This window comes from Haemaphysalis longicornis, unplaced genomic scaffold, assembly GCF_048455015.1.
Source record: "Haemaphysalis longicornis isolate Haplotype H1 unplaced genomic scaffold, Haemaphysalis longicornis Haplotype H1 scaffold_10, whole genome shotgun sequence".
NCBI lineage: Eukaryota > Metazoa > Arthropoda > Arachnida > Ixodida > Ixodidae > Haemaphysalis > Haemaphysalis longicornis.
This window is the reverse complement of record NW_027526204.1, coordinates 145257757-145279167: the sequence shown is the minus strand read 5'-3', so window position 1 is coordinate 145279167 and position 21411 is coordinate 145257757. Positions and strand designations below refer to the sequence as shown.

Genomic DNA, 21411 nt, shown 5'->3' with positions numbered 1-21411 from the left:
AGTCCCAAAAAGTTCTCCTGGAGTGCCACAAGCTAAGACACAAGGCTCTCACACAGGGCATCTTATTATTCACCCCAAAAGTAAATGTTGTGCTTTATTAAAGGCCAACTGCACTCAAAATTTCGACCGCACGAAATCACTGTTCCTGCATAGTATGACTAAAAAGACCGCGATGTACGAAGTATGACGCCTAAAATGTGCGTAATTACGCCGCAAGCGACCAGAAAAAATCGACGATTTTGAAAACAAAACTGGGTAAAACGCGGCCATTACGGGCAAGCAGAAGTGACGTATCAGCCGTCGGTGCGAGCGGCCAGACGGCCAGGCCATAGGCCTGGCCTGACAGCGCGAGCTGTGCAGACCAGCCAACGCGGCCGGCTCGGCCAGCCAGGAGGAGAGTGTGAGCACGCGCGTGCGGGGGTGTGGGAGGCGCGAGGAAAAGCGAGCGCTTGTCCCGCCACACCACGTAGGCATGATGTCGCGACGACACTCGAAAAGGAGAGAACCGCACAGATGACGAAGCCTCTTCGGAGCCACGAAGGCCAGGCGTACCGGCGGCACGAAATACGAGTTTCCTGGATTCTCCCGCTGCGAGGCAGGCCGATCGGCCTGGACGGCTGGCATGTCACTTCCGCTAAAAGGCTGTTTGCACGACACGCCGGCAGGTGCTTTGTCGTCTGCAAGGGCGTTATTTTGAATGCCTGAAACTGAATAACCACGCATTACACAGAGCTACCGGTCGCGTCGCAGTAGTTCTCATGGTACCTACTACACATTTCGAAGGCATTTAGCCCGAGTGAAATTTGAGTGCAGTTGGCCTTTAAAGGGGTCATGCAGATAAAACACAAGTTTGGTTCACTCGAAGGATTGCCTTGTTAGAATCATACTGACACCACTTTTAATGTAAGCCTCGCTCAAATAAGCTATATAATTAGAAAAAAAGGGAATGGCCATGCAACCCACTAGCTTATTTACTGCAACAGAGCCTATGATGTAATATGCGCCCAGCTGTGTGATTGGCTGAGGCTGGAAAAGGCCAACGCAAATTAGGCACAGCTTATAAGCTTGCCGAACAAGCTATTTGCGCTAAATGTAATGCATATCCATTTTAAACCACTACGAATAGAACAATAAACAATGAAAGTTATGAAAATACACGTAAGCATAGAAGTACCGATGCATACTGCTCTTGGTACTGGGCGCACCATGCTTGTTCTAGCTGAACAGCCCTGCGGCTCTTTGGGGTTGTCTTAGACCACACTGGCCGATTGGCGTAAGCGACGGTGTCTTACATGACCATATTTGTCGAGTGAACACGTTTCACGCAACGGTTATTTTCTACCTCAACACAAAACAAGCCACGTACAAGTACAATCAATAAACAAAAAGGCAGAAAACGGCCCGCTGCGGTATGGTGACGCCATCTAGGTTGACTAACGGTAAACAAGGCTCCACAGTTTCACAAGGTTTAGCTTAAAGACCAGCTCTTATGATTTCATCGCAGTAGTCATGAAAACACGATTTGGCGGGAGAATAAAAATTTTAACTTCAATTGATTGATTTCTCAGTGAATAAAGGGTTTGCTTCCGGACAAGAGCGCTGGAGGCACTATAAAACACGAAATGTTTTGAATAAGATAAACGTATTTTATCTGCATGGTCCCTTTAAAGAAAACAACTGGACCTCTCGACCAATTGTTAACAAGACTCACAGGCGAAAGGAATGTGAAAATGCTCACGGCACCAACATATTCAACATTTCACTGCGGCAATGAATCAATTACCAGCTCTAAGCTGACTGTGTTAACTGTCATACTTTCTGCACAAGCACAGTGAATGGCTAAGCAGCAGTTCCTGGCTTCCTCTGGCCTGATTGTGTGCATGTGTAATTTTCTCATGAGAACGACACACTGTTAACAGCAGCGGGACCTTGTGCATGCCACAAAAAAACCCAGCTTTTGCTCCCCTGCAAGTGAGTCATCGCAACCTTTTAGGCACTCGTTTCGCGCATTGTGCAGGTCCTTTCCACAAGGTTTTCACCACGACCAACTACACTTCGGACCTGCCCAGCGAGAGTGGCCCCAGCACCGCCGTCACAGGGTAATTTTCGCTGCTATGAGTGGAGTGGTGCTACTTACGCCCTGTCGTTCCTCGCCGCCGGCGCTCCTCCGCCGCCGCCTCCACACGCACGGCTGACAGTCGTGCAGAACGCGCACTTGCAGACGCAGCGTGGAATATAAGTTGCGTCTGCTGTATGCAATGCACGAAGTATCAGACATAAAAAATACAGCTTATTCAGTCCTCTGAAGCAAGTTTTTCCTGTGAAGGAGCATGATGGTATACTGTTTCGTACCTTATTGTAGATGTAAAGGTAAAGTGACAAATGTTCAGCCAGCCTTTTTTTCACAAATTTTGCTGCAGAGAAAACGGGCAAGCATGGCAAAGTAAAAATGATTGCGGAAAAACCAGCCTCCAGAAAAGCGCTAAAGGTGTGACTAATGCGCTGTATTGTTCAAGTGAAGTGCAGAATCGTGAACGAAAATGAACTCTTTACAAAAATGCCAAGTGAAAAAGATTGTGCAAATCCAGAGTTCATTAAGGTTCTGAAAACTTGACTACAGTGTGGCATTGTGTATGTAAATAAAATTAGCATGTAAATAAAGTTAGAATGGCATTGTTGCTGAGTTAGTAGTGTAGCACGTCATTGTAGCACTTTATAAGCCCTCACAATAAAGAATTTCCAATTTATTCGCGAGGACGGAGCTAAAATCATCTTCGTTTATTAGTGCGTGTACGACCTGGTATCTTCGGTGCTTGAATGTGAATTTTATTTTCCGAGCATAGAAAATTTCACCGCTCCGTCATAGCAAAAAAAAAAAACAGAAACTGCTACACTTTATGAGGAGTTTCAACAGAAAGCTTCATTTTTTTTCTATTTACTATGACGAAAAGTGTTCCTGGGAAGCTGTTATAACCTAACGAAGTTTGGTTTATGCTATGAATTTCCCAATGTACCACCTCCCCTTCAAGTATGAAGCGGTACAGTTTGATTAGCTAGCCAGTTGTGTTGTCAACACATGAGGTAATGTAAATCCTTTTTGTCATCACTTCATATGAGACCACGAAGCTAAATGCTCACAATGGGAAAGACAGTCAAGAGGCCCACCTTAATCAGGCAAAAACACTCTTTCAGGGATGGTCACCATAAAACTGCTACTTATTCATTTGGAATTACCGAAATAGATTAACTGAAGTGTCATTAAACACGAATTCCTCGCCCAGAAGACTTCTACTAGCGCTCGTGCACACACTCCCTAGTGACGCCACCGTTCCCCACAACAGGGCGTAAAAGCCTTGCGGGCGGGCGCGAAACGAGACTCGCAGAGCGCATAGAGCGCAGCTGGCTGGGCAGGTCCGAAGTATAGTTAGTCATGGTTTTCACATATAAAAAGTGTCAGACGCTACACATCAAAGAGTACACTAAAAAAAGAAGCTTCAGCAGCAGCACAGGTACCATTCTAACATGAAACCATAAACTGCTCCCTTAGTCACGCATGGTCTCGATACAGAAGCTAGTCACGGTAACAGCTTTCGAAAAATAGCTTGGCTGAAGTTTTCTCTTAACAGCCGACTGCTACTAGAAAGAGAAAAAAAATGGTGTGGTTGCTTTTCAGTGAACGGAACAGCGCTCCTCAGTACGAAAGCACGTCACCAAGCATGCCGGACTGAAAACACCGAATTCGCCGCCCCGCTTTGCGATGCTCATTGACAATGCCACTTCTAGCGCTGACGCTGATATCCGCCGAGCATAGACATTGTCATGGAATGGATACGGACGATTTGGCATGAACTTTAGCAAAGCACCCAGACACCAGACATCGGGTGATGCTGAGAGCATAGAAGGCGGCTCATTGGGATCAGCACAACACGGCTTGAAAGGGTACACGGTACACAAGTGCTCGAAGCAAGCAGTAGTGTATGCCCTCGTTACTATCTGCGGTTAAGCATCATGCTTTTTTTAAGAAAAAAAAAAGAACTAAAGCATTATTTAGGCTCGTTTGGTTGATACAATGACATACAAAATATTGCAGGCTCAGCCAATCAAGGGATGCGTAGGGTCCCCGTGTTGCATGGTCAGGGGTGAGACAGCTGAATCAAGTTTGGGAGCAGTTTTTGGAGCAGCGAAATCTTCATTTTGGAGCAGAAGAACCTTGGTTTGGAGCAGTTAAAGGCCAACTGCATTCAAATTTCCCCCTGGCTAATTGCCTTCGAAATGTGTAGTAGGTACCATGAGAACTACTGCGACGCGACCGGTAGCTCTGTGCAATGCGTGGTTATTCAGTTTCAGGCACTCAAAATACCGCCCTTGCAGACGAAAGCACCTGCCGGCGTGTCGCACAAACAGCCATTTAGCGGAAGTGACATGCCAGCCGTCCAGGCCGATCGGCCTGCCTCGCAGCGGGAGAATCCAGGAAACTCGTATATCGCGCCACGGCGGGACTGGAGAGGCAGACTGGAGAAGGTACGCACGCGTGCCTCTCCAGTCCAGTTGTGTTCGTGGGGTACGCCTGGCTTTCATGGCTCCGAAGAGGCTTTGAACTGTGCGGTTCTCTCCTTTTCGAGTGTTGTCGCGACATCATGCCTACACGGTGTGCTGCTGTCGGAGCGCACGAATAGTGTCGTGCTTGCGGGACAAGCGCTCGCTTTTCCACGCGCCTCCCACACTCCCGCACGCGCGCGCTCACACTCTCCTCCTGGTTGGCCGAGCCGGCCTCGTCGGCCAGTCCGCACACCTCGCGCCGTCAGGCCAGGCAGTCAGGCCGCTCGCGCCGACGGCTGATACGTCACTTCTGCCTGCCCATAATGGCCGCGTTTTGCCCAGTTTCATTTTCAAAATCGTCGATTTTTGCTGGTCGCTTGAGGTGTAATTACGCACATTTTAGGCGTCATACTTCGTACATTGCGGTCTTTTTAGTCATACTATGCAGGAACAGTGATTTCGCGCGGTCGAAATTTTGAGTGCAGTTGGCCTTTAACGACATTTATTATCACTTAGGTGCCCAAAAAAATCAAATTTTTGGCAACTCGGGGGGTAAAGAGCACTTTTTAATCGGTTTTGAACGTATTTAACACTGAAACAGCCACTTAATAAAGTTTTTCTACCAGACTATCACGAGGTACCAAATGCACTACCTTTTGACAAACCAGTTTTAAATTCTTAGGCTATATACGTATAGATAGCATGGAGTTCCGTTGAAAATATCGAATTGAAAAACTAAGCAGTCGTGAGGCATTTTTATTATCATGGGAATGCCGAAATTATTATTTTTGTAATTCCAGACTCGGCTTTAAGCACAAGTGTAGAGCCACGGTAAAAGTTGCGCAAAGCGAGGTGACAGTCGTCGCACCCCACCAGCTTTCCCATTTCAAACACTCAGATGCACGTTCATTACGATCGATCATAATTTGAGTAACGTTGGTATGTTCATAGCCATCTCCCTTTTGGCATTAAATTTCACTTCAGATAGATGAACCATTATTACTAGCGTGCAATAATAGCCCGTCCCGCTATCGGACACTGTTTGAACATTTTGCGGCAATGTAGCCTGCGCCGCCCCTTTTGAAGTGTTGACCGTCCCGTTCCCGCTGCTCGGAAGCTCGCTGTCAAAGGCAGCAATAACTCGGCGCTTTATAACAACGCACTCAGTCCGAAATTTCACTTCAAGCGTGCACCGTGCCTCACACGAAACTGTGTTGTTTTTTATGAACTTCACCTTTCGAGTGGCGCAACTTCCCGTAACAGATCAAACAACTAAATGTAAACCTAGCCACCCCCATAACCAAAAGCATGGTAGAAATCTGTGAAGAGCGGTCTGCCTGAACTAGAGTGAACTAGCCTGAACTACGAGCAACTGCTTCGCCCGTTGGCCATGTTTTCCGATCTTCACCATACCAAGATGGCGGCACCCCGTATACGTATGTAATGTCGTTCCGGAGATACGGCACTCAGAAAATTGCCGTTTTGTCATTAACTTGAACAAGTTTTGTTGCCTCAGTAAACATTAGTATTTTTATACAGGACTTTGCAATGATTTTCGATGGGAAAGCTTTAAAAACGTACAGAATATAACATGTGCAACCCGACATTATGACTTCAGAAAAAACTATTTCGGGGACCATTTTATGTGGGTTTTTTATTGAATGATCAATCCATTAATTTTTACAAACAGCATCCCCTTGGGGGTAATGGAAAATTATGCGGTCAGTAAGCATTTTTGCCCACTGAAACTGATGGGAGCGTTAAATCGTAGCCTCGCAGACTGTTTTGGAGTAGTTTGGCGCAATTTTACCAATTTTCAAGCTTTTGGAGCAGCCTGGCGCAGAAAAACAAATATGTATCAAACCTGCGCAATATGCGCAGCTGTTTCACCCCTGCATGGTCATATCGGGTAGCTGTGGGTGCGACGTAGGTAGTGCCGGATTTTCTTGTATTTGTAGACTTAAATACTGAATATCTTATCTGCACACCGATCCTAATAATTCCTCTTACGTCTGTATCTGAACGACACGAAGAACTGATATAGGGCCAGAAAAGTACCTGTAAAAACGGCGTTGCAGGGGTCCTTGAAAGGCTGCTTATAGGCCTCGTGCGCTGGTATGGTGGCGCCACTGAATTTGGACCAGTGGTGCCCCCTGTCGATCCGCTCCGCATCTTTTGCTCGTCTCGTGTTGCGACGCTCCGCGTATTCCGCACGCAGGGCCAGCGTCACTGCACAAGTGGGCCGTGCACGAACTCTTCTGCGGTTGCCAATAAATAGGAAGCCCTGAGAAATACTAAAAAATAAAGGCTACTTCACCCGCGGGAAAAAAATACTAGACGTCAGCAACCAGGTCTTCGGCATCGACGAAGAAATTCAGACCTGAAACATGGTGTGATTCAAATGAATAGTTTAAAATACAGGTGCGGCAAGGGGTAAGCAAAAAATATGGAATACAAATTTTAATTTGTCAGCATTTTTTGCCAATACCCCCGAGCACAACCTGTGCAATGCCTGGCATTCACACAATAACGCCCAATTGGGGAGCGAAGTTAACGTGTCGTCAACTTGCTATGTCGAAAAGTGTACCTTATTCACAACAATCACACGATTAATGGAACAAAACTACAAAAAAACCGGGAAGTACCTACCATATTTACTCGCGTAATGAACCCACTTTTTTTCCAGAAAATTCAGCATGAATTTGGGGGGAGGGTTCATTATGCGGGAAAAAATTGCAAGTTTTAAAGGTTGCAATTTCATACAATAAAGTTGCTAAGAGAAGCACTGTCAGAGCCTTGCCGTTTCTGTAAAAAAACGCAGGCAATTATGAAATAAAATTTCTTTTTATTCTGAACATGCTAGTGGGCCCCTCCTCGCCATGGAGCTGTCCTCCTTACTAAAGTTGCTTGCTGCCTCTCATTTGTTGCCGGCCCACAGCACACCATCTTGCGTGCCATCAAGGCAGTCCAAAACTTCTTTTCCGACACCGGGAAACTTCCCTTCATTGGACCCAAGAAACACGGCGATGTCTGTTACCCGCCCAAAAAACCTCGTTTCCGCCCGTAGCATACACAAGTGCCGCCCAGCCGCACGGTTTCCATGTGCATCAACACATGCTCCACCACCTTCAGTTTAAATCCGGCTGTGTAGCTCATGTACTGGCCCATAAGAACGGCGCGCACTAGGAGCACAAAAAAAGGTCGGAACACAGCCGAACAGCAAAACCACGAGCGTAAAGGCACGGTCGCGGAACCTCAAGAGCAGAGGAGTGCAGAGTACGTTTAGTGCTTTGTTCGCTTGCCGCCAAAACGAGCCATAGCAATAAAGAACAAAGAAGGAGTGTGGAGTACGTTTTGTGATTTGTTCGCCCACAGGAACATTTTTACGGTGCAAGGTGTGTTTTGCGTTCAGCAGGTGGCGCTCCGCAAGCACACAATTTTTAAATTGTAAGCCACGGCATTCGCAGTCACGTCTCTTGCTACTGTTGAGATTTATTTTTGTTAGAATGCGTTTTTAACATTTCTGTGCATACTGTAGCGTGATACCAAGTTACTGTGATGGTCTAAGGGATCAGCAACCATGCTGAGATAAAAACATATTCCCACTGCATTATTTATTGAAAGTGACAAAAAAGTAAATTCTCAAGAAGACAAGTGGGGGGAGGGTTTATTACACGAGTGGGCTCATTACGCGAGTAAATACGGTACAACCCGAACGGAAAAAATTATTAACGCACCAAACCCTAAACGCCTTGCATGTGCACAAAAGGGCATAATTAGCGAAGTTAACACATTTGTCGTATAATAGTGTAAACGTACGTTATTTGTACAAGAAAAACTAAAAATATCAAGAGCTGTAAATGAACTAATGAAACAAAAAGAAAACCAATTCGCTGCACTCACCAGTTTATTGATTCTAAAATGACAAACCAGGAAAAGCAAACAGAAACACGAAAAAAATCGGAAAAGCACCAATCTGACTGCAATTAAAAACCTCAAGATGAACAGAAGCGCCGTAGGAATCGATACACAGCAAACGTACAATTCTCTACAAATTTCCTTACTTTTGTTGATATTTCACGTACATAATTCTTTGTTTTGTGTACTTGTCAGCTTTCTTTTTTTCTTATTTTTTTCCCCCGGGGAAGGTGCATGGAGGCTGTCTGCCACGGGTGGGCCTAACCCACGGCGACGGTGGCTGTTTGCATGAGTAGCCACGAGAGCCAAGCAGAAATTGTCCACAGATTGATGCGTGCATGAGATAAGCCATCAGTGCGTCCAACGCATGACACACAGCAGCAGATAAAACGCTTATTTAATGTTAGTAACTGTCGAAATTTAAACTGTCGAACCAAGCGTTGAGGTAATCAGATGGCTTCTTGGAGCAGAGCCTGCGCTCTCCTTAATAACATTCGCATAATCGCATAAAAAAGAAAATTATTTATTCTTCGACGATGTTTCAGCCCTGTTTTTGTAATTGCTGAGCCATACACAAATATAGAAGAAGGAAGAATTGCGTATTTTTCACCCATTAAGAAGCCGTTTTGCGATACCTCGGTCGCTGCGGCGGCCGACTTCGCCTGCCCCGTACGAGCAAAATATGCCGCCGTGGCTGCCAGGAGGCGCTGCCTGTGCCGCTCAAGTAGCAGCACACTAGCCCTATTGCGATTGGCTGATGCCGACAAACTCCAATTCAATTTAAATAGGGACCATAGGATTGCAAAATAAGCTATGTGCACTATAAATTTATTGTGTATTCCTTTTACCGTATTTGCACGAATATAACACGAATTTTTTTCCTGCGATTTGTGCCTCCAAAACGCCCCTCGCGTTATATTCGGGCTTGAACATAGTGCAAGCTTTTTTTTGTTGCCTTTCTTCAAATACCTTCATCCTTGGCAAGCGACTCGTACTATATGCCTGGAATGTAGGCCGCAAACCCACTGCTCTACCCTCAGATTTTTGTTGCCGAGAGCTCGCTGCTCTTGGTGTCAACTTCGGTGACGGCTTCTCCCGAGAACACCATTAGCTACGTTGGTAGTGGTCACATGACCAGGCGGTCTGGTCCAGCGGCAAGAGCTAACGTGCGCATGCAACGTAGCGTTGGCTCTGTTTTGTTTATACTTGCTTCTGCCTTGTGAGCCGCTGCAATGAACAGGTGAAATCAGTACACCGGCACATTTAAGAAACGAGCAATCCTGCTGTCGGAAGAACAGGCAAACTGAAGTGCGGCGTGGCATCTCAGACTAAGCGAGGAAAGTATCTGAGGATGGACGAAGTGTCGTGACCGCATTTTTCAAGCCGCACCGACTCGTAAAGTGTTTCGTGGACCCAAAAATGGCCGCTATTGTAAAATCGAGAATGACCCGGCAGAATTCGTCCGCAAACGACGCGGCCAGTTTTTGCCCGTAAACGTTGAGCTTGTGCAACACAAAGCCAGAGAGCTTGCACACGAGGTCGGTGGGCCTCGTGACATCTTCGCATTACTTCATGTTAAATGCGTAATAATACATTTTTTTTCGAAGGGCCAAAAGTGTCCCCCTCGCGTTATATTCGAGGTCACGTTATTTACGTGTAAATACGGTACAGCCACAAGAGTGGTGGGGTAAACATTAAAAGTTCCAAACCAATTAACAGGTACGCTCAGTTCCGACACACAACTACCACTGACGAACACTACGAAAACCCCACATAATGAATGTCCTGCAGATGATGATTATGACATGACACTGGCCAACTGGCATAAGCAACACCGCCACTTATGTGACCCCGACTGGCTAGTCCGAATCAATGTTGCACAAAATGTTTATCATGAGCTGTAACAAAAACAGCACACACAGGTTTGTGCAGAAGTAAACTGACCAATCGCCGAGCTTGCCGAGCTAGAGACTTAGTTTATGCTGAGCAGCACCGCTATGCCATCTAGAAAGGTGTGATAACCAAAAACATTTTAGCATGTTCTGCTAGCAGTTTCCCTGTTCCTGGTGGATACTGGCATTTGAAGACTAAATGAAGCTGACATTCTAAATTTCTGCTTCAGGCCCCTCCCTCTAACACAGCTAATGGCATGAAATATGTGATGCAGTGGGAGATAAAATTTTAGCCTAAATTGTGAAACTCCTTAGTGAATAAAGCATGATTTTCTGCCGGACAAGTGCTGAGGCTACTATAAAACCGGAAACTTTTGAATAAAAGAAAGTTGTGTGTCATCTTCATCGCCCCCTATAAAACCTTGGACACAGTGCCCCACCAAAGATACACATACCGTATTTATTCAAATCTAAGCCAACAGTTTTTTTGAAATACTGATATATCAAAGTCCAGGGTCGGCTTGAATTCGAGGATTTTGAAACGCGCCAATTTCCAAGTAAAATTGAGGGAAGTGGCGTGCAGCTTGCGCCACCTAGAAAAAGAAAGTATTGTAGCCATTACTAGACGGGTCAGTAGCCACTTAAGGGGCCATAGCTATGGTGTCTGGAAGGGGAAGTGTGACGGGCGCTATATGCGCGCCATGCTTGGCTGCTGCACGAAACGCGATGAAAACCTTGCAGTCCGGTAGGGGCGCTGCACGAGGGAGGGGAGCGGCCAGGAGCGGCCTTGGAAGGGTCGTCGCATGCGTCGCCGGTGTTGTGTTCACCTTTCAGCCGAGCGTGTTGTCCTGTGGTGTTGTGCTGTGGATGTTGCCTGTTTTGTACGCGTACCGTATTTATCATCTTGAATGTATGTTGTGCGTTTTCCTTGTCGATCGACATTGGCAGGAATGTAGCGAAACCTTCAAGCACATCATTCCGCCAAAGCTACGGACGGCAAGCTTGCATTGGTGCTATAGGAGGCGTTTACAATGTTTTTCTCATAGGATAAAACTTCATGCGTTCAGCATGCATGACTTCATCGCTTCTTTAAGCTGCCTAAAATTCGACCAAGCCTGTTGTCAGGCTCACTGTAAGGCCCTGAATAAGGAAAGAGTTGAGCCGCCAGCCGGCAAAAGCATTTGATTGATTGATTGCGGGGTTTAAACGCCGACGCTACACAGGCGATGACGCGCGCCGTAGTAGAGGGCTCCAGTTTAATTTTGACCTCCTAGGGATCCTTAACGTGCGCCGAAATCTCGAACGCACGGGCTTTTTTGCTTTGCACGCCTCCGCCAGAAAAGCGGCCGCCGCGGCCGGGAGGAAAAATCATTTAAAGCTTCGGAGATGTTGCGCTTTCACATTTATGCTCTCTACATGCTTTATTGAAGTGTATGCAAGAAATAAACTGGAACATGCCCTTCAAATTGTGCTTGTGTGTACTTATTTTGCAGGTGTATATATATATGTATACTTATTCCCAGCGAACTTATATTTGCTATTGTAAACATTGCAAGTTTTCTTGGATGTCAGACAATTCGTTTTAAGTAATTTTACATCAGTAACAAATGAACCGCGATCAAGAGCTGAAACACGAAAAGCAAAGTTCAATCATAGGCCGGGAAAGGTTGATACTATCCCAGGTTATTTCGCTTTGAAGGTGCCTTTAAAAGTGTTATTCAACATCGCTTGTATTCCTCCTCCAGAAGCTACTACGTTTACGTTTCTTTGTGTACATTTCTATTGTCTTATTCACGTTTGAAAGTGCAGTACTGAGTTGGGGAAGTTGGTGCCCGTTCACGATGAAAAATAGCGCGGAAGGAAGACCGACAGCACGACCAATGCCTCCGCCAATGCCTCCGAGGCATTTGCACGACGCAGATAAGATAGCTCTTGTCTAAGTTATGGGACCCTTCTTCTTTTTGCGCTATTTTCATCATTCAGTGTGCGTTCATGCTCCAAGCTCGCCCGCATGCGCACGAAAACTGCCTTTGCCGCGATATGGCAATAAAATACTGGCGGAAGTTACCAATGCACCTGGATCAATATCTAGGCGCAGCATTGTTAGTGAATGACTGCATCGAACAGACAGCCGTTCTAGCTCTGGACAATGAAAGGAGCTCGTCTGCTTAGGTGCCGAAAGACGCGAAAGAACCAGCGTAGCAACGAAGTCGTCTGCACGCAACATGTGTCAGCGCCAGTTCCAAATTACATCGTCCTTTCTTCAATTGAGGAACAGCTTGCACCCTTTTTGCGTAGCATACTTACGGACACAAATCAAATTTCCGCCTATCAAGGGCGATTTCGGAAGAAACGCAATGCCAGTCGCCGGCACTCCGTACTTTCGGTGGCAGCGTATCGGCGCTAGCGCTAGCTCCCCTCCTCCATTGTGGCGCCACCTAGGAGCTGTAATCGCTGATCTGTGCAGCCTCTCGCTTCCGCCCGTCACACTTCCCCTTCCAGACACCATACCATAGCTGGGGGCGATGCCGCCATTTTGAACTGTGCGGATAGTGCGGATTTTGACAGCGCAATGGCACCAAACAAGCGGTGCCATTATAGTGCCGCTTTTAAAAGAAAAGTTGTTTTAGCCGCGGAGTTGCCGTCGAATGTTCAAGCCGGGCGGGACTTCGGCGTGGATAAAAAAAATGTCCGTCGTTGGAGGACGCAACGGGAGAGGATATTTGCGTGTGCCGCAACGAGGATGGCATTCACCGGACCACGAGAAGGCTGTCACCATGAAATGGATATGGCATTGGCTGACTTCGTTGGACGAGGAAAACTATGAGCTGACGGCAACGGGCCACATCAAGCGCGCATCACTTTCGCAGGTGGCAGGCTGGGTAGCTGTAGCGTGGGACGCCATCCCTGGAACCTTGATCATGCGCTCCTTCAAAAAGTGCGGCATATTAAATGCGCTTGATGGTACTGAGGACAGCGCACTGTTTGAAGATGACAGTGATAAAGAAAGCGATGAGGCTAGCAGCGATGATGACTCAGAATGAGCACCGCATCTTCATGCTCAATAAACGTGTTTTCTTTTTGTGAACCCTGACCTCACCTTTTTGTTCGGTCTACATTCCAGGTCGGCTTTTTTTTTTTGTGGCTTCGGACTTTCGGGGTCGGCTTAAAATCGGGGCCGGCCTGGATTTGAATAAATACGGTAAATGGAGTCTGAGCAAAACTGGGCACAAGCGAAATTACGGCAAACATGGCTTGGTTTGATTGATTATGGGGTTTAACGCACCGACGCTACATAGGTGATGAGGCGCGCCACAGTGAAGGGCTCCGGATTGATTTTGACCACCTGGAAATCTTTAACGTGCACAAAAATTTCGAACACGGGCATTTTTGCCTTTCGCCTCCATCAAAAAAGCGGCTGCCGCAGCCACCACGGCCATGACATGGCTTGGTGTTAAGGCCCGTTCACACTCACGACGAAAGCAAGCGAAAGCAATGGGAATACCGTTGCTTTGTCCTGCGACGATCATTTTTACCGCATGGTCGGGACCAATTTTCGTCGCGCAACAGAATTCCCGTCGCTCTCGCTCGCTTTCGTCACAAGTGTGAACGGACCTTTACATGGTTTTGAGGCAACATGGTTTGGTGCTACCTCAGAAGCCAAACTTGCCAGGCTTCAACACGTGCAATCATTCTCAGGTTCCATGCCCACGAAATAATACTACACAATTAATAGAACCGAACTCATAAGGCCATTATTTTTTTACATACAACTGTAAACAACATTTAAGTGCATGGCCACTGCGAAATGGTGCATGCAATTTTATGTGATGCAAAGCAGGTATTTTAGCATGCACACTGCTGTTGCTTCTTGAGCACTGAAAGTGAAAAGAATAAACGCATTAATGCTTTTCTAGCTGCCACAATTCATTGCTGGCCATTACGAGAAAGCCATCTACCACCTCATCCCAGTGATTTTATCACAAAATACATGGACCCATACAGCAAACCATTGTTGCAGCAAAGTCCTTGCGACTGAAATCTGTCTTCATTTCACGCTGCACTTAGTTAAGGGCAAGAATGATTTTCATTTAATGCGTTCACAACAGATTAAAAATGGCACTGCCTTATATAGGTTCAACATTAGCCATGCTAAAGCTCACCTGAAGTACCAAGTACTATGGGTCTTTCTCGTTGCACTTACCTGCACATCTTGCATTGACTGCAAGAAGAGTCTTCCTGGGCCCATATTCCGCAGCACGAGACTGATGCGGGTGTAATCCCTGGCAACGCTTTGCCCCTGGGTGGAAAATTCACACCTGTTGATCACAAGCTTATCAGCAGTCACTGAAAAAGTAGGGAATTTTTCATTCTACAGGACATAGCACAAGTGGGCTGAACACTTGAGTTTGGTTTCGAATAAGGATAATAATGATGTTTCACAAGTTCCAAAAATCAAGATAGAAAATGCAAGTGGGGAGAAAAACATACATGATGCAGAGAACCCAAATTTCATAAGATGACTGATGGAACACCCATCAATAAAACGACCTTGGACGAGCACTCATAAGACCACTTCAATGAAATGGAATTCTGCAAACTATCAGAAGCCCTTCTGCACAGTAGAAGCCTCATGCAGAAGTGCACCACAGGAAGATCCCTCTGTTCCGAAAGATCTAAAGAAAGCCTTTCAACTGCCACAGTTATAAAAGCAATATCTCGATGACTTGGAAAACTTTCTCTTACAGTCACTTACAGGATTTGGAAGTGTTACCGAAGTATTTACTGAGTGTTTAAGTCACTTGAGGCTTTTAACAGCAAGGAAAAGGTAGACTGGCAAAACAAAAACCATGCACCCCTCCAAACGGCCACCATGGTTGAACACGAAGCTTTCTCGTGAGGTTCCACGGTTGTCGTACGAGTTCATAGTTTGACTCGCAGACGGTTTGGACTGACTTGCACGCAGTTTAGACTTTTGATTGCAGGGGCTTTAACTCTGACCCTTTTGCGCCATTTGGCTTCACACAAAGCCTCATGTTCAATTATCGTCATCATTAGACAGAGGGGTGCATGATTTCTCTAGATTTGCCCATTCACGCAGCCATCATCGAATCCAAACGGCTTGGATCATGTCCGAATGGCGAAATCGGATAGACGTCAACTTTATATCGCGAGACACTCAGGTCCGATTCCGAGCCCGGGAGGCGTTTTTTCTTCACTTCACCCACAATCATCACCGTAGTCAAAGAAAGTAGGCTTTCCGGCAAAACGTTTTGTGGCGCGCACGGATACCACCAGTGGGACATAGAAGCGTCGCTTTAACACAGGAACTGTTGGCTACGGATATTTCAGTGACACCAGGAATGCGTGTGCTACAGTAACTAGTTAATTAACATGAAGACCACGGACAATGACACCGCAGCAAAGAAATATAACAGGGGAAAAAAATGTGAGGGCAGGAAAAACACAAAAAAGTTGATCAAAGCCACGTGGTCCCAAAAGAAAAAAAGAGGGAAGTGGATATTTTGCCGGCAGCTCGCATTTTTCCGCGAACATTTTTACGCCGGCAGTATCGTGCAATTGGCTGGCTGTTTCTGTGACGTCAGTCAAAGCTTCAATTCTGGTTCGCCTTTTTTTTTTGCTGGCTCTTCCTGCTGGCACTAGTAAAACGTACCTATCTAGTAACGTAGGCACTGGCACTACCGGCCATGTTCTGTGTTACCGGCTAGTGTCACTAGATAACTTTATCTACTGACACCACAGAAAGGAATGGGTTCGTCGGACGACGACTTTGTCGACGACTCCCATAGATTGTATAAAGGAGGCTATCGGCCTCCTCATAGGGAGTGCCATGCGTGAACTAGTGAAGGGAATGGAGACATTTCACGGCCTGCAAGGCAGACCCGCCGTGAGCTCCTGTGACGGGAAATTAGCAGCACTAAATCATTAAACTATTCTGGATCACCTTCTGAATATTCTAAAATTATTTAAGAAAAAGCTCGTTCTGCAGAGTACACAAATCCCAGAACTCAATGTCCGGGCATACCCAGTTCTTGTTAAGATCCTGTACAGAAATGCGCTGGTGCATTCACTACTGTATAATGCACTAATTGTGTCCAGCATATACTGAATTGTAATGCCAGCACCCTTTGCGATGGTGGACCCACCATAGTATAGTGTTGGCACCATAGTTTATGATGGGAAAAATAGCCAAACAACAATGGACTTAGAAAATGGGAGACAGGACACGTGCTGACAACAAGTACCAACTAGCCCATTTGACAGTCCTTCGGTTTGATAAGTGGTCAGCATAATTAATGAAATTTTGCCCGGCAGGCACTTTCACCCGTACAGATATATGCTGCCGGCAGTCAATTCAACAGACCTCTGCTTCCGGCCGTGTATCCCCGCAGGGCAGTGTACTCGCTTTCCGCAAAAGTTTCGGCTGCCGACATAATTAAATGGACCAGAAATTGCCGGTTTCTGGCACAGTGAAATAATGCCGGCATTTTCTGCTCCAGTAATTTTGCCGGCACTCTGCCAGTTACGACGGCAGCGCAACCGTTGTGCTGGCATAATTCACGTGAGAACAAAATGCCGGCAGCCGGCAAAATATCCACTTCCCCCCCCCAAAAAAAAAGAATGTGGACGCTGTTACGGCCCAGCGGACACAATCATTACCGACGGTGTTCGCTCTGTCGGTTCGGATAACTGAGACAGGATATTGTAAAGCGCGAACCCACACCACTTCGTCGTAAGAAGAGTCGATACACCGTATGAACCAAAAGCACCGGGAACTAAAACGGCGCAGCTGCTGGCATAAGCTAATGTATCACGAGCTTGAGAGTGCTGCCATTTCGAAAACAGGAGACAGCAGGCTACATAAGAAAACAAAAGCATAACAATACTGAAATTCTAAAAGGAAACTCTGGAATCATGGCACTGGTCGAAAGAAATTCAATTATTGCAGTAAATAATCCCGCACAACACAAGCAAGCAAGCATAACAACAGTTAACCGACGCGGCTGAGGAAGCGGGAAATGTATCAGAAGCAGGAGTGTTGCAAGCTGGGTTGTTTGGTACTGTTTTATGATAACAGCGGGAATACTGGAAAAGGCAGGACACTTCGAGTTGCGCTGTTATTGATCACGTATCAGAAGCTTGAGTGCTGGCGCTCCGGAAACCGCGAAGAATTAAAGAAGGCGCCTCAGGAAAAACGAGGTCCAGGCGCACCTGTAAACACACTCACCCTCGGCCATGCCGCGGTCAGGTCAAAGCGTCGCTGGACCGGCTGGACACCGCTGCCCCGGCTGCCCTGAGCACGACAGCGGAACCAACACATCAGAAAATATGCTTGCCTCCAGTCGAGGAATGATGCTTAAGTAGTGTTCAACGTAATTAAAAGCGACAGCGGTTGGAAGAAGCAATTGTAGTTCGCACACTTCGCTGTCAAACGTTTCTTTTCTTCACCGCTGCCGCCGTCGCCAGATGTCGACAGCGTCACCACTTCACGTATCGATCACGATGGTGCCGGCAGTGCCGGCGGATACTCATCCTGCGGCTTTTCTTCGAGAAATCCACCTTTTTTGGAAGGCAGCGTCTCGTACCACATGTGTGGCACGAGACGTAGCCTTTTGGGAGGTTTTTCTCACACGATCAGCAGTGTTCTCCGCGCATGCGCTCCGTTGCTATAGTAACGAAGGCGCGTCGTCTGCTTCCAGGGCGCCGCGGTCCAAATTCAAACGGGAGGGCGCGGCGGTGCCATACGCCGGCCGTCGATACGTGCCGTCGGCAGCGAGAAGCGTCGTCGCCGCATATCCCATCGCGCTAAATAAATGTGAACGTAAAGCGCGAGGCATTCTGCCCATTTAACTGAGTCTAGCGACGAGCAGCTCATCTGACGATTCGTGTCGAATTGCGATATGCGCTGGCTATGGCAAGGTAATCGGCGCTAGCATGAGCTTTTCAGGGGTGGGCATCGATTAAAAATAGTAATCCGATTAATATACGGGCATTATTCAATTAATTCATCAGTTAGTAGGTTGGTGCCAAAAACTACATTTTGAAAGGGGTTACCCTTCGTCCAGTGCGCGTGGTGTCGGAGTGTTAGGCACATTCACAAGCCAGCAGTTCGTGCTACTCAATGCTCAGCACATACCGACACGTCTCTGGGATCATCCTCGCGCGTCCCGTTATGCCCCGGACCTTTCCTGGTGGACTGGCGTAACTCCGGTCTCATGGGACTGTGAGCCAGACTGTTGGGGCAGTGATCACTATCCCCTACGTCTTGGTTTGGCTCCAGTGTCCCAACGATGCCTATGGCGCCGATGTCGTGTGACTGACTGGGACTTGTTTAGGAGGGTCTTAGACAGCTCTCGACCTAGAACCCTATGCGACGCATTGCCTGTTTTGGGTGGACGAGTCTAGGCCTGTTCCTGACCTTCAACTCCTTCGATTATGGGCAGCTCGTCGTCGTGCTGAACGGGCTTTGAGCCGGGATCCAGGATCGCCAGTATTTCGAGCGTCTTTAAATCGTGCCACAGCCGCTGTCCGCCGCCACGAGAAGCGCATTTCTAGGAAAAAGTGGTTAGATTGGTGTGCGGCCATTGGACCGTCCTCCCCGACATCGTCCATCTGGCGGACATTCCGCAGCATGGAAGCAGGTGCACGACCACCGGACCCTGCCACTACTGCATGCCTTGCCTCCGGGAAAACGCCAAAACAGTTTGCACCAGACTTAACCGAGGCATTCTTCCCGGCGTTCGATCAGGCTCCACCACCATTCATCTGCCAGCTTCACCTCCCTCCTGAATCAGGTGCGTCCCCAGCTCAGGTGGACATTGATGGCATACAAGGGCTCTTTACAATGTCGGAATTTGTGGCCGCCATCGACCAGGCAAAGTTGCGCACAACTCCTGGACCAGATGGTATCACCTATGAAGTGTTCAAGAACGTTGATGGCCCAGCTCTTCAGTGGATGCTTGACTCACTCAACGCCATCTGGGCCTCAGATGAGCTCCCAGCTTCCTGGAAACATGCAGAAGTGGTGCCGGTACCAAAACCAGGCAAGCCAGTGGACCGCATGGGTAACTTTAGTCCTTGCTTTAGACCGATTACATTGACGTGCACTATCTGCAAGCTGCTGGAGCGTATGCTCGCTATTTGCCTGTCCTAGTGACTTGAGCGCTACCTGTGGTATCTTCCAGCTCAGGTAGGCTTCCGCCAACACCTTGGTACAGAAGATGGCCTCGAACATCTTTCGAACATGGTACTTCTGGGTGGCAGAGGTCGCAGCATACGAACGCTCCTAACCATGGATGTCCTAAAGGCTTGTGACCATGTCAGTCACTCAGCAATCTTTACATCTTACGTCAGCTGAAAGTCTCATTCATGGTCTGCAACTTAGTGCGGTCTTTCCTCGATAGTCGTACCTTTTCTATATGAATCGGCAAGGAACGAGTAGGGCATTTCCCCACTGAAAGGGGAGTACCTCAGGGTTCTGTGTTGGCGCCAGTGTTGTTTATTGTGGCTCTCCTTCCCCTCGCGTGGCAGTTCGCTACCATTCCGGACATTTTCTTTCTCATCTACGCCGATGACATTGCAGTCTGGTCAGTACATGCAGATCTGAACAGACAGCAGGCAGGCCTCCATGCGACCCTAGACAAAACGGAGCATTTCGGCTGCAAGGACGACGTTCATGTCGATCACGAATAGGTGGGGCCGATGTCGTCTTTCGCACACGCCCCTCACCTTGACCTTAAACACCCGTGCCCTCAATCACACATCGTCAATGCGAGTGTTTGGAGTTTAGCTCCAGCCTCCGGGTCCGCGGAGCCTGTAGGTCCGCGGCTCCATGGATCCGCTCCGTGCGCGTTAAAGCCTCCAAGACGCTGCATCTCTTCCGACGGATCTCTCAGAAGACCGGTGGTGACTGTAGTCGCATGGTACGCATCCTAGTTTGATCTGTCTTGCAAGTTGCAACCCCGGCTGATATACCAAGCCCAGTTTCAGCGTCTCACACGAAGGGACTGGGACCTATTGGAAAGTGTAAACCGAGAGACTATGCGAGTTATCACAGGCCTTCCTCGACTGACCCCAATTCCAACGCTGCAAGCGGAGGCTCAGCTGAACACCCTGTACGAGCTTGTTAAACAGCGGAGGAGGGCACGTCGCCTAAAAATTCAAACAGTTCCCGTTGCTGCGGCATTGGCTCACTACTTCGATTCTAGGTCGCCTGTTACATTACAAAAATCGCCTGACCTTCCCCCTTGGATCTGAAGCCAACCCACAGAGAGCCGGCCACTGATCCGGATACGCCGTTTTCATAGGCGCACTGCAGCCCAACCTTTTTCCCTCGGAATCGGATGGCACAGCCGGTGCAATGCAAGTGTACGTCGACGCAGTAATGGCCCAAAATCTGCACACCAGCCTCGTGTGCCCCAATGATCCGGAAGTGCAGCAGACCTGCTCATACCTCACCGAGGCACCTTCCTTCAATCATGGCAGAACTGCTGGCCATCCGGTATGGGCTATCCTCGTTAGAGCCTCGCCTACGCATAAACCTGCCGTCATGCCTTCACCTGTACGCAGACTCCGCACAGGCAGTCCGGGACTCCGACGCACCGCCAAGTCGCTCGACTTGACCTGCGATGGGCATCGCATTGTGCACTCATTTCGGTGCCCCGTGCGAGTTCTGCGGAATAGACGTTCGACACCTGCCCACATTGACGCTGACGCGGCCTGCCATCCCCAGAGGGTGACTAGGCGGCTACCCGTGCTCCAGTTGAAGCAGAGTGACACCCTCATCATTCACAAGGGGTCTCCGGCGCTCCACGCGTGTCCTCCTTCCTCCGCGTGGGTCGGACCTTCCTGCCGGTTTAACCCACCGCGAGAAGGTGGCGATTCGGAGAATCCACGTGGGCGCAGCTGCTACCTCGTCGATAAAGGCCTAACGGAGGACTCAAGTTCCCTCAGAAACATGCCCCTTCTGCAAAACCTCTGCCACTGAAGCGACCCTGGACCACCTCCTGGGGACATGCCAGGGTCTACAGGCAGCACGAGT

General features: G+C 47.9%; 1 protein-coding gene across 4 annotated transcripts in view; it reads right to left on the bottom strand.

Moving 5' to 3' along the window:
* Positions 1 to 17859, bottom strand: part of LOC144159582 (uncharacterized) — a 36801-nt gene extending 18942 nt beyond the window's left edge. The window contains exons 1-4 of one of the 4 annotated variants that reach the window (XM_077691165.1): positions 17790 to 17859; positions 17599 to 17664; positions 14554 to 14649; positions 6598 to 6768 (exon numbers count right to left, since the gene is read on the bottom strand). In XM_077691165.1, the coding sequence (XP_077547291.1) occupies positions 6598 to 6768; positions 14554 to 14649; positions 17599 to 17608 (277 nt within the window). In that variant the 5' untranslated portion in view covers positions 17609 to 17664; positions 17790 to 17859. Of the gene's footprint in view, positions 1 to 2137; positions 2247 to 6597; positions 6798 to 14553; positions 14650 to 17598 lie in introns of all 4 variants that reach the window. The other 3 variants (XM_077691167.1, XM_077691164.1, XM_077691166.1) reach the window with 3 other exon arrangements.
* Positions 17860 to 21411: the final 3552 nt, after the last annotated feature.